Source organism: Gracilinanus agilis, chromosome 6 (assembly GCF_016433145.1).
Source record: "Gracilinanus agilis isolate LMUSP501 chromosome 6, AgileGrace, whole genome shotgun sequence".
Taxonomy (NCBI): Eukaryota; Metazoa; Chordata; class Mammalia; order Didelphimorphia; family Didelphidae; genus Gracilinanus; species Gracilinanus agilis.
The window spans coordinates 120,795,412-120,809,307 of record NC_058135.1 but is presented as its reverse complement, the minus strand read 5'-3'; the positions used below and the strand labels follow the sequence as shown (position 1 = coordinate 120,809,307).

Genomic DNA, 13,896 nt, shown 5'->3' with positions numbered 1-13,896 from the left:
GCTTATCATTCCTGTCTGAACATTTCTCTCTGTTCTTTATTAACAAACTCCTCCTCCTTTTTTTCCCCTTTCCTTCGGGTATCATAGAATTAAACCTGGAAATTATCTTTAAGATCCACTTTTTTGCTATTGAGTCATTTTTTAGTCATTTCTGACTCCTTATGACCCCATTTGGGATTTTCTTGGCAAAGATACTAGACTGGTTTCCATTTCTTATTCCAGCTGATTTTACAGGTAGGGAAATGGAGGCAGACCAATTTAAGTGACTTATCCAGGGTTACACAGCTAGTAAGTGTCTTTGGCTAGATTTGAACTCAGGAAAATGAGTCTTTTAAGCTCTAGGCACAGAACTCTATCCACTGGACCACTGAGCTGCCTCAATGACCACGTCTGTAAAATGGAGATAAAAACCAAACACTTATCTTTTGGGCTTGCTGTGAAGATAAAATGAGATAATGTTTATACAGAGCTTTGCAAACTTTTAAATACTATATACATCCTAGCTCTTATGATTATGATTGTGATTATTACCACTGCTTACCTGGGCTTTAAGTGTTATTATTCATCTTTGACTGCCCCATCAATTTTGCCTTCTTCCTCTCTGCCAACTCTGCCCTAATCTAATCACTTGTAAAGTTTTATAGCTTCATCCTTTGAGTTATGTCTTTTTTCTATTGATTCCTAGCTGCTCCCTCTGCTTCTAGGCATTTTTAGGCCTTGTTTCCTAATCAGGCATGTTTACTTCTAGTCTTTTCCCTTTTCCACACTCCATCTAACTTGTACACTCTTACTAGGGTGTTCAGGGAAGGTTCACACCTCTGGCGTGAGAACTTCTGGAGCCCTTTTCAGGGCTGCTCATCACCCTTTGGGGTCTTGCTGCCACCCAACTCTCACCTGTGGCTCCAAGAAGCTGTAGCAGCTACAGTAACCTCATCCCGGTAAACCATCCTGGCAGGTAGGCTACACCAGGTTTAAATTGGTGAGTTGGGAGATATCTGCCCCAGCCATGCCAAGACTTCTCTTGGTGAACAGGGTAGATAAAAACATTTTGTTCCTGTGGCCATGAAGGCAGTGGAAGCAAGCTCTGTGGAATGTTTAAAGCTCAATTAGACATTGAAGAAGCCAAGGTCATCTATTGCATTCCAATCCATCACCAGTTGTCTTGACTTTTATCTTTCCACTGGACTTCGATAACTCTGGAAGAAGGAGTAAGGCTGATGATTTTGTGCAACTCTGCCTGATTTAAGCCTGATTCATGCTTGAGTCAAAGCCATCACTCATGCCATTTTACAATTTACTCTTTTGCTGTCTCATTATTTTATTGTTTTCTGCAAATTAAAGACATTTCCATTCCAAATGTTCATATGGGTTAATCATGCCCAGCCTATGATACAGCCTTCTGCGCTTATATTGGTCTGATTAGCCACAAATGGACATGCTGTACATTGACATTGACTTCAACATATTGACACCATTTTGATTCTCTTTGAGTATGATGGACAACAACCAGCCAACCAACACTATCACCTGATTATTGAATAGTTCTCTGATCATTCTCCATTTCGGCCATTATTCAAAGTCTTATCCAACTTATTATGTGATCAAACCAAACCAGACCATTGCCATTTCCTAAACGTACCTTTGACTTCTCTTTCTCTGAGTTTGTTTCCACCCAACAAGCATCCAACAAGTTCTTGCTGTGCCCCAGGTATAGTACGAAATACTGGGAATATAAGAAAAAAAATAAAAAAAGAACTCCCAAACCCCTACATTGTACCTTTTCTGAAGGAGCTTGCATTCTAATGGGGGAGGCAATATATAAATATCAAAGAACGACCAAGATATATCAAAGTATGTAAGGGGTAGTACCTGAGGGTACCAGATGGTGGTGGTGAGGCACTAGGAAAAGCTTTTTGTAGGAAGTGGGATTTGAGCTGGTTTTTGAATGAAGTCTGGAAAAATAAGAGACAGAGATGAGGAAGGAGATCATTACAGGCATAGGGATATAGCAAGAATACAACCAGAGAGATGGGAGTATTGTTTGGGAGAGTTGCAAGTAGGCTAACAAACTTGGCTTGAAGAGTGCATTGAAGGGACTAGAGTGTAGGATAAGGAGCCAGATAAGAAAAAGCTTTAAATGCTAAACAGAAGACTATATTTGATCCAAGAGGTATTAAGGAGGTCCCAGAATCCTTGGTGGAGCAGAAGGAAAGGAAAATTGTTGATGTTATTCACTCAATTTAGCCCTATCTGACTCTTTGTGACCCATTTTGGGGTTTTCTTCATCCAGCTCATTTGAAAGATGAGAAAACTGAGGCAAATAAGACTAAATGATTTCCCCAGGAATACTGGAGTGGTTTGCCATTTCTTTCTCCAACTCATTTTATAGATGAGGAAACTGAGGCAAACAACTTGAAATGATTTGTCAAGGGTCACTTTGGTAATAAGTGTCTGAGATCAGATTTGAACTCATGAAATGAATCTATCTGATTCCAGGCTTGATACCCTTGATACACAGTGGTCCCTGGGCCACCTAGCTGTCCAGGGAAAAGTGATATAGTCAAATTTCTGCTTTAAAAAAATCACTTTGTTAGCTTAAGTGTTGAATGGATTGGAGTGGGGAAAGACTTGAGTCAGGGATACCAGTTAGATTACAGTATTTTCAGTAAGAAGCGATAGAGGTTGTAGCTTTGTGAGTGTAGAGGAGGGTCTGGGCTTTTCCCTCTGTGTGAGGTCTCCTCCATCTACTTCTAACCTTTACCTGTCCTTCAAAGCCCAACCAAAACTCCTATGGCATTTTCTGTCTGAAGCCTTCCTTTCCTGGCATCGGCATGAATTTTTTCAATGTGATAATAGACAAGGCTCTTAATTTCATTGTAACTAATCATGGGACAGTGAACAAGTCTCGGTTTCCTTATTCATAAAATGGGGATAGTAGTATTGGCACTACTTATGCCACAGGCTTGTAATGGAGTGCCCTTTACCAATTGCTATATAAATGTGAGCAACTATTATTATTATTCCCTTCCTCCTGAAACTGCACATGATCTTGTCTTTCTTAGAAGTCCCATAGGACTTTGGTACATTCATATAACAGTTATCACATGCACATTTCTATATTAATTCTATGTAATTTTGTACCATTTCATGGCACTTCCAGTAATGCATTTTAACCAAACTCCACTGTAATGCTCTTCTCTGTTTCTTTCTGTGTTTGTATAGTTGATTGCCTATGATACACATCACATGGATTTCTGATTATCTGAGCTACAATTTGGAGTCCAATGTGTTAACTTCACTGACTTACTCCCTTCTTTATGATATCGTCCCACTTGTACTGACTTCCCCCTCTAATGTTATTTTCCCTAACATCATGTTACACAAGACTGAAAAAAAAAGACATTGGATAGGGGATAAAGCAGTGATTCCCAAAGTGGGTGCTACCGTCCCCTGATGGGTGCTGCAGTGATCCAGGGGAGGTGGTGATGACCACAAGTGCATTTATCTTTCCTATTAATTGCTATTAAATTTTTTAAAAATTAATTTCCAGTGGGCTAAGTAATATTTTTTCTGGAAAGGGGACGGTAGGCCAAAAAAGTTTGGGAACCAATGGGATAAAGGATTTGGGGAAATATGTAGAAGTGAGCATCCAAAAGGGTGGAAAGCCCTTGAGGTCATGCCATATAATAATAGCTAACTCTGGGCCTAGAGTCAGGAAGAACTGAGTTCAAATGTGGCCTCAAACACTAGTTGTGTAACCCTGGGGAAATCATCTAATCTTATCTGTCTCAGTTTTCTCATCTTTCAAATGAGCTGGATGAAGAAACAGCAAACCACTCCAGTATCTCTGCCAAGAAAACCCCAAATGGAGGCAGAAAAAATTAGACATGACTGAAAAGACTGAACAGCAATCAACATTTCTGTAACTCTTCCTATGTGCCAGGCACTGTGCTTAAATGCTTTGCAATATTCTCTCACTTGATACTCAAAACAACCCTGGGAGGGATGTAATAAACAAATGGACTAATCTTTATTTTGAAGGACAGTCATTAGATTTGTTCTGCTCGGCCTCACAGGGCAGAAAGAGGCAGAAATTCCAAAAAGACAAATTTATGCTTGCTCTAAAGAAAAACCTCCGAATAAGAGCTATTGAGAATGATGTTGACTGCCTGGGGAGCTGGTGAGTTTTTCCTCAATGGAAGGTTTTATGCAGAGGCTGGGCAACCATCTTGTATTGGGAATTCTTTTTCCAGTTGGTTTGGACTAGCTGGGCACTGCAATATCTTTAAACCCTAAAATTCTGTGATTTAATAGGTTCTAAAGCCCTTCTTGGGTGAGGAGTTATTCTTATTCCTTTTCTCTTTTATTTCTCTTACTAGATAAACTCACCATCTTAAAAGTTCATGCAGTCTACTCAATGCTCTTGAATATAGTAGATACTCAAATGACTTTTTAATGGCTGATCGTGATTGCAGATAGTGAGTGATGTTTCTGACTTCAGCAAAAGAAGAGAATGTCTTGTAACTAACATCTGGCACATTACCATATATGCCATTATAACATATGGCATCCTCACAACCTGGTGGGTTAGGTAATGTAGTTATTATTCCCATTTTACAGTTGGGAGAACTGAAGCTCAAGGAGATTGAGTCATTGACATAGAGTCACATAGCTGGTATCAAAGCTAAATGATTTCCCCAGGGCTACACAACTAGCATTCGAGGCCACATTTGAACTCAGTTCTTCCTGACCCAAGTCTTCTGTTATTTAAGACCAACATTCTTCTAGAGGCAGGTGGGTGTACAGTGTACAGAGTGCCAGACCTAGTTAGGAAGATTCTTCCTAAAATCTGGTGTCAGACATTTACTTGCTGTGTGACCCTGAGTAAATCCCTTTACTGTTTGCCTCAGTTTCCTCATATGTAAAAAGAACTAGAAAAGGAAATGGCAATCTACCCTAGTATCTCTGCCAAGAAAACCCTAAATGGGGTCATGAAGAGTCAGAAATGGCTGAAAATGAGTAAAGAATAATAAATTACACTATACTGACTCTTCTAGAAAGATTAAGAAAAAGGATAGAAGACCTGAATTCTATTCTCAGCTTTGCCACCAGCTCGCTATGGACAATACTGGACAAACCTCTTCCTCTGTTGGGCTTCAGTTTTTTCCCCTTACAAATATGGCAATTAGATTAAAGCAAAGGTGTCCAACACAGCCTGAAGGTAACACGTTGCCCACAATATTCCCTAGTGCTGTGCAAAACCAGATGAAAATATAATTGGGAAATATTTAATAAAATACACCGTACATAATATATTTTAACACCAAGTCAATATGTGATCTGCAACAATCCTTATGTGTGAGTTAGTAGCCCGTGTTTCTGTTTGAATTTGACTGGACTAGATGCCATCTTTCAGGTGACTTCAGCTCTAATAGTTTGTGCTTTTAGATACAAAAGTTTTTGAGACATATAACCAACAAGATGTCTAGTAGGTTGAGAAAGGCCAGGGACACTCATTTTCCTTTGACTTCCACCATGCTTGTTTTTGATGAGTATGTTTCTGGGCACAAGGAAAAGCTATTTCCTAAGGGAAAGACCACTTATAATTAGGCAGACTTGGGCTGGTATGTTGGCTCTCCTACTTGGAAATTGTGAAATGTTCATTTTATACCTGTCCGTGCTTAGGTTTCTTTTCTATGAGACAGAGATACACTGGCCACAGCCGTTATAGAATTGATGTGAGGATGAAATAAAGAGAAAGTATGTGTGTCATTCTTTGTTGAGCATAAAGTGCTGCATTGAGTTTAACTGTGAGACCCTCTATAGGACTATGGCCCATGAGCCAGCTAATGTTCACAGCAATGAAAAAAATTCATAAATTATCTTTCTGTTAAAATTTTTATGCCCCAAGCTAATTGCTAGTAAGTATAAACAGTGTTTTGTGTCTATTATGCATTAACATAGGAAAATGTTGAATGAATCTGGCTTATCTGGGGTGAAAGACTTATAAGCATCGTACAAAATTTCATTATTAATGGCCATTAATGTTCTGTAATTAGGGCACAATATATTAGTGAAGCAAATGATGGACTTGTTAGAAGTGTAAGTGGAGGCTAATTTTGGATTTTCCAAACACTATTCTCTGTTTTGGACATTAAGCATTCATTTGTTAATCCTAACATATATCTTGGTCTTCCTGTACCAATTTGTTCATGTATGACTTTGGCTGACCTTTCTCTTAGCATAATAGCGCCAGTTCCGACATCTGCAGTGTTTTCAGGGTTGTAAAGCCTTTTGCTTGTGACAGATCTGTGAGGTAGGCAAAGCAAGTAGTTATTTCCACTTTACGACTGGGGAAGCTGAGGTCCTTTAAGATTTTGTAACTTGTCTATGGCCACATAATCAGTATGTGTCTGAGGCATGAGTCAAACTCAAGTATGTCATGACTACAAGTCTAACTCTATCTATTACATCATGTTGTGTCTTGCTGAGGTTAGCAACTTAACTTGAAACTAGTGATGCTCCTTTTAAAAAATCAAACTGTAGATTGTTTATCTGTCTATCTATCTATCCATCCATCCATCCATCCATCCATCTATCCATCTATCCATCTATCCATCTATCCATCTATCCATCTATCCATCTATCCATCTATCCATCTATCTATCTATCTATCTATCTATCTATCTATCTATCTATCTATCTATCTATCTATCTATTTATCTATCTATCTATCTATCTATTTATCTATCTATCTATCTATCTGACAGTGTTGAGCAAGCCACTAATATGTCCTGTGATCCTGGATAGGGTACTGGAGAGGATACAGAGAAATAGACTTCTATATAGTCATTTCTAGGAGATCATTGCTTCTGAGATTTAGAGCTTGACCAGACCTCAGAGGCCATTAATCCCAACATCCTCATTTTACATATGAGGAAACTGAGGTCTAGGGAGGTTAAATGTTTTCCCTCAGTCATACTGGTAGTAAGTATCAGAAGGTGGATTTAAACCAAGGCCTTGTGTCTAGACCCCGTGTCCTTTCTTCCTTGACCACTTTGGAGGGAGATTCCTTTTGCCTGATTTGATCTATAAATCCTTCTTGCGAGAGGCTGGACTTGAGCCTGGCCTTGAAAAATCATGGGGAAAAATGATCACTTTAATTTAATTCAACAAGAATATTTTAAGCTTATGTGCCAGGCAATTTTCTGGGTGTTGAGGATCTAAAAACAAAAAGCAAAAGAATAAGAATAAGAGAAGGCCTCTACCCTTAAGGGGCTTACATTCTAGTGGGAATTGTGGGGAGCAATAAAAATCAAATTTGTCTTTTGTTTCTGAATTCAGGTGCTAGCAACGGGATTAAGTGGTCTCTACTCTTCTTTGCCTACAAAACTAGAAGAGAAGGAAGATGAATGGCACTGCCTTCTGAAGGATGACTGGTTACTTCTGCCTTCTCTGGTCCAGTTCATGAATTCCCTGGAGTTTTGCAATGCAGTCATACAGGTACTGGAGAGAAACAACATCAATAATAAAATGACACCTTGAGCTAGCACTTTAAGGGTTACAAAGGACCTTCCCACAAACATGCCCTGATGTTTTTTGTTTTTTTTTAAATCCTTACCTTCCATCTTGGAGTCAATACTGTGTATTGGTTCCAAGGCAGAAGAGTGGTAAGGGTAGGCAATGGGGTTAAGTGACTTGCTCAGAGTCACCCAGCTGGGAAGTGTCAGAGAGGCCGGATTTGAACCTAAGACCTCCTGTCTCTAGGCCTGGCTCTCAATCCACTGAGCTACCCAGTTGCCCCCTTGATGTTTTTGATAGAAATAGGAGCATCCTTTTTTTCACTTATGAGAAAACGGGTACTCCCAAAGATGTAATGACTTGTCAAAGTCAGATAGGTAGAAAAGATTGGAGCCAGAATTTGAACCCATGACATTAGATTCTTAGCCTAGCATTCTCACTTTGTCCCAGAACAACTCATCTGGTTTTCCCCTAGAAGACAAGTGATATACTGATGGGTTGATATGTATCAGCGTTTTATTTTAATAAAAGCTTAATAAATATTCATGACTTATTAAAACCCTGCATGATATTTGTGAATACATAAAAGCATAATTTTATGGGCTTCCCAAAAGTCTGAAATGAAAGCAAAATTGGGAGGAGGGGTGGCCATTCTGTATCTTCTTTCCAAAAAGTGCTAATTCTGTTTTATTTATCCATTTTATTGTCAACAATAAGTTGATTCCTGACTCATTAAAGAGATATTTTTAGCTGTCCATGTTCTTTAAAATATACCATTTTTATTTCAAGGTCTTCATGGTTGTCTACAAAAGAAAACACTTTATTTTGCTTAATGGTGCATACTAACTAAAGAATGTTGTTATCCCAATTGAATTTAGAAGTTGTTAAGTATCTTCTTAGCAACCCAAATTAAATTTCCTTCAAAATTGGTCTGCTTGAAAAAAAATAAACAACTCTCTATATTGGGCCTCCTGATTAGATTTCTCCCCTTAGCTTTTTTGTTGCTATTCTTCATCAGTTTCCAGATAGAAATCAGATTTTACATTTCTCTGGCAGTAAATAGTTCCCACTAATGTTTTATTGGTTTACTGCATAAATATTACCTTTGTTTTGGAGTTTTTGATTTGTTCAAGAAATCATTTACTTTAACGGTGATTGTGGGCTGATGAATGTTGGCTATAATCTATTTATTTGCTAAATGAAGAAATAGCTTCTGGAAGAAAATGTGGGTAAATTACATACATTCCCTTCTCATTTTTATTACTCAAATGAGAGAAGCTTTATTTATGCATAAGATAAATGAATTACATCTTAAATTATTTTTCTCTCTCATCTTGCAGTCTCACAGCATTTTCTTGCAGAAGGGTTTAGAAATAAAAAGATGGAACTACTATTATTTTCTCCCCAAATGCACTCTGATTGAGAAAGTGTCGGTAATTTAAAGATCAAGTCTCCATTCCCTAGTAATTGGTTTTCAGTTTTTATTTTATTTTTTTTAAAGAAAGAGAAGCCATGTAATGGGATTCATTAAGAACAGAAGAGCCATATGTTTTGGAATAAGTTTCAAAATTGAAATCATACAGTTTAGATTAGTTCTTTTAATGATACTGCAAAGATTACTTAAAAAAGATATTGGCACCGGACTCCTGCATGCAAGAGATTTTTTAAAAGGAATAAAGCAGACTCTCTTTGCATCAGTAATAGTGATGGCTACTTCGGAGCGGTGTCCTGTTCTGCAAAAGTGTGCTTCTAAATGAATTGCTCCTGCTATGCTCACTTCTAACCTGACACCACGCCTGATTCTCTGAACTTTTACAGCTTGCCATCTGCGATACTTTCTCCACTCCCTACACCTTCATTTTGTCCTCTCCCTACACTCACTCTTTTCCACTCCCTTTTATGTTTGCCATTAGAGCGTAAGCTTCTTGAAGGTAAAGACTGCCTAAGTGGGAGGAGGAGAAGTGAAGTACGGTGCTGGGAACATGGGTCAATACTTAATAAATGTTCTGTCTTTCATACATCTACCTATTTGCCTTCCTTCTATCCTCCTACTTGAGAAAATGATAAAGTCCTTGAATTCAGGAAACATGTAACATTCTTCCACAATGCACTGTAACAAGTGTAACTTGCCTTTAGTAGATACTATGTAAATATTTTAAGGATGAATAAGTGAAGTCTTACTTTCCAAGATGGAATCCTGCTCTTATTGTTTTTCTCCCACATCTTATTAGGCAAGACCTTCATTTTAAGATAAGGCCCCCATGCCGAGACACTGGTTCTATTTTAAATTCTAGGGTCTTCCTGGTAGGACAATCCCCAAATCATCAAAGTTGCTGAAGCTTAGCAGCTTTACCCAGAGGAATATTCTCTGAGACTTGCTTAATCATTATGGGAAGGTAAATGAATCAGAACAAGAAAGGCAAAACAGAATCAAATGCATGGAAGGAGAAAAGAGAGAGGGAGTCCCCTACAAATGAGTAGCCAGCACCGCCACCAGATAGAAATGAGAGATGGGTGAAGAGAGCTGGTAAAAAGATTGAAAGCTGAAAGACCTTGTTGACATTGTGCAAAAAAAAGTAGCTGAGAGGCTGTGGGTAGCTGGGAGGTGAGTAATGATCCTGATAAACAGCAAATTAACATGCAAGGAGTTCTCCAGCTTTAACACCATCACACTGATAAATGGTCCAGGTTCTTGTGATAAAAATGCCTTGTAAACCTTCAAATGTGATGTAAATGAGGAAGTGTTTTTATGGGATTCTAACCTTAGAGAAACCCTGAGGAAGCTATGGAACAAATGATTCATTGATTTAGTTTGAGGATGTACTGATACTTAAAGCTGCTGAAACATGTTGCAAAAATGTCCTCGAGCTAGCATCGGAAAATATCTTCAAAAGTTTTTTTTTTCTAAGTTTATGATTAATCAGTCAATCAGCAATATTTATGAAGTACCTACTCTAACCCAAGTATGGTGCTCAGAGCTAAGGATACAGATATTAAAAAGTGAAACAATCTGGACTCTCAGGGAGCTTATGATGTGCAAATAATATGAGAAGTAATTAAGACAAATTCAGTTCAGGAGGGGCAATTAGTCACTGCGATAGTTTTATTGTGCTAAAAGTTGCATGTATTAAAATGTTGCATTCTGTAAATTTTGGTGCCTTGAGACAATGCTCTGTTGCCCACCCTAGTTAAAGTTCTGCAGAAACATCATTCTACTTTTCTGGTTAATTCCTTTTATCCAACTAGGGTCTTAAAACATCCTGATGTTTGTTTATGGGAATCTAATTTTGTTTCCTAGGTTCCTAATTTGTTAGATTGCTGAGAAAATACTAAGGCAAGAAAATTGTTGTTAGTGTTGAATAGAGAGCAAGTTTTTTTTTTTTAAGGTTTGAATGTTTTACTTTGTTCAGAGTTAACAATTTTTCTTAGTGACTTTCTCTCTCTTGCTCAGTCTACTTAGAGATGGGATTTTCCTGGGGGAAAAAGACACAAAACCAACAACCTAAACTTAACAATTGAATCATGAATCATTTTCCAGTGACGGGCTCTTTCTTTTCTAGGTTGCCCATCCTCTGATTCGTAACCAGCTCGTCAACTACATTTATAATGGGTTCTTAGTACCAGTGTTGGCGCCTGCTCTCCATAAGGTCAGTTGTTTGTTATTGGCCTTTAGTATTAAATTGTAATGATTGGTAATAAGTATAATACCACTTAATGGACATTAGTATAAGTTGAAATAGATTTGTACAAGAAAGAGGGAAATCTTTGTGATGATGGCTGATAGGTTTAACTTCCCCGTAGCTCTTGTCATTTCCATATTTTATTTTAGTGGTTTCAAATATAATACAAACTTTTTTTTTCTCTTTTTAAGGTAGCTCAGTCAATTGAGAGCCAGGTCTAGAGATGAGTGTTCGAATCTGACTTCAGACACTTCCTAGGGATATGACCCTGGGTAAATCACTTAGCCCTCATTGCCTAGCCCTTACTGCTCTTCTGCCTTGGAACCAATACAAAGTATTCATTCTAAGACAGAAGGTAAAGGTTTTTAAAAAAAAAGCAATGGGGGTGAATTGACTTGCTCAGCGTCACACAGGTAGGATGTGTCTTAGGTCAAATTTGAATCCAGGACCTCCTGTCTCTAGGTCTGGTTCTCTATCTACTGAGACACCTAGCTGTCCCTTACAATACAAATCTTTACTGATACCAATCCTGGCTTGTTTCCTAGAACACTATCAAAATCTACATCTCTGGGAAGAGCATTTTAGATGTTTTCATCAATCAAATATTCATTGTACACTCATTTATTAAGTCCCCTTTCAGTTCTAAGAACTGTGCTTCCTGTGTGGTGATGGGACAGATTCCTTAGTCTTGTTGAACTATCAATCTCATTATCCTGAAATATCATATCAACTCTGTAATTCAAACTTCCTCAGAGATGCCTGCCTCTGGGGCTTCTCCCTTAGTGCCAAACATGGAGCACTCCTCCCAGAGTGTCTAGGGCAGTCATCTCTCCATTCCCCACCTAATTGCACCCGCTGGGCTTCATCATGTCCTCTGCCTCACCTCTTCAACTTCTTTTAAGTGATATCTTCTCCTAGTAAATTGTAATCTCCTTGAGGGCAGGGACTCTTTTTGTATCTGTCACACAGGAAAGAAACATTTAATAAATGAATCACTAAATGCTGGAAATACAAAGGCAAAAATGAAACAGTCCTCTTCCTTCTGGGAGTTTGCATTAGAAAGGGAGATAATAATGAACAGGATGGTTTCAGAAAGGCCTGAAAAGACCTACATGAACTGATGCAGAAATAAGTAGAAGTTCTGAGGGATTTATGGAAAAGAACGCTATCCACATTCAGAGGAAGAACTACAGGAGTGGAAACAGAAGAAAAACAACTGCTTGAACACTTGAGTTGATGAGGACATGATTGGGGATGTAGACTCGAAACTACCACACCAATGCAACTATCAACAATTTGGAAATAGGTCTTGATCAATGACACATGTTAAAACCAGTGGAAATGCGCATCGGCCATGGTGGTGGGGAAGAGGATGGGGTGAAGGGGAAAGTAAGAGCATGAATTATGTAACCATGTTAACTTTTCAAAAAAATAAATATTAATAAATGTTTAAAAAAAAGAAATAAGTAGAAGCATAAGAACATTATACACAGTAACAAGACTTCTACTATCAGCAATAAAATGATCCAGGACAACTCTTAGGGACTTATGACAAAGAAAGCTACCCATCTTGAGAGAAAGAACTTTTGCAGTCAGAACGCCGATCAAAGCATACTACCTTTCACCTAAGTTTATTTGTGTTTTTATTTTGGGGGTTTAGTTTTATAGGATTATTCAATTATAAAAATGAACAGAATGGAAATATGTTTTGATTGATAATACATATATAACCCAGATCGAATTGCTTGCCAATTCTGGGAGGAGAGAGGGTAGAGAGGGAGGGAGATAATTTGGATCATATAACTTTGGAAAACTTTTGGAAAACATGTGGAAATTTGTTATTATATGTAATTGATAAAATAAAGTATCTATGAAAAAGAAAGGGAGATAATACCTATCATATAATCTAGTTCCCTTATTTGAAAGATGAACAACCCAAGGCCTGGAGAAAGTATGGTGACTTGCCCAAGATCACACAGCCAATAAATTGCAGTTAGAAATTAAATTCAGTTTCCACAACTCTTAGGTCTACATTCTTTGCACTACTCTGATATTGTATGTGATTAGTAAATGTCTACTGATAGATTAAAAGTCTTAGGGTGTGAGGTAGTGAGAAAATAGGAGGAATAGAATTTTGAGTAAATTTTTCGGTCGGAGCTAAGATAGGGACAAGAGAAGAGAGCACTGAAATAGGGAAGGATTCTCTGGATTTGGGCTTGGAAATAGAGAGTAAGAATCATAAGAATTCTTTCTGGTTTGTTTTTTCCATGATTTGGAAAATCTTTATAATATCTTACACAAGACATTAGTGGTTTGGTCACTGTGGTGAGCACAAAAGACAATTTTAGTGGAGGTTTTGAAGATTTTCCAGTGTGGATTAGTCCTGGAGGTAAGAATTTAGTCCCAATTTTGTCATTCACTAGCTGTGTGACCTTTGACAGGTCTCCAATCTTCATTGCCCAACAAAATTCTAGTTTCTTCATCTTTAAAATGAAGGAGTTGAATTCTAGATGATATCTCAGATGTCTTCCAGGTCTGCTATTCTAGAATTGCCAAGTTTTTAGAGAAGAAGGTTGCTTTAATCACTATTATATGGATACTTCCAAGAACTAGACAATTGTTCCTATAATTCTTCCTTTTTTGTTTAGGGATCTTTAAGGGGATGACAGAGAACATCGGAGGTGCCAGTAGATAA

At 38.0% G+C, this 13,896-nt stretch overlaps 1 protein-coding gene across 1 annotated transcript in view; it reads left to right on the top strand.

The window, feature by feature from the left end:
• The window catches only part of FHIP1A (FHF complex subunit HOOK interacting protein 1A), a 171,329-nt gene that overhangs the window by 55,781 nt on the left and 101,652 nt on the right, over positions 1–13,896 (top strand). Inside the window, exons 3-4 of the mRNA XM_044681147.1 lie at positions 7,345–7,503; positions 11,082–11,168. Of these exons, the coding sequence (XP_044537082.1) occupies positions 7,345–7,503; positions 11,082–11,168 (246 nt within the window). The remainder of the gene's footprint in view (positions 1–7,344; positions 7,504–11,081; positions 11,169–13,896) is intronic.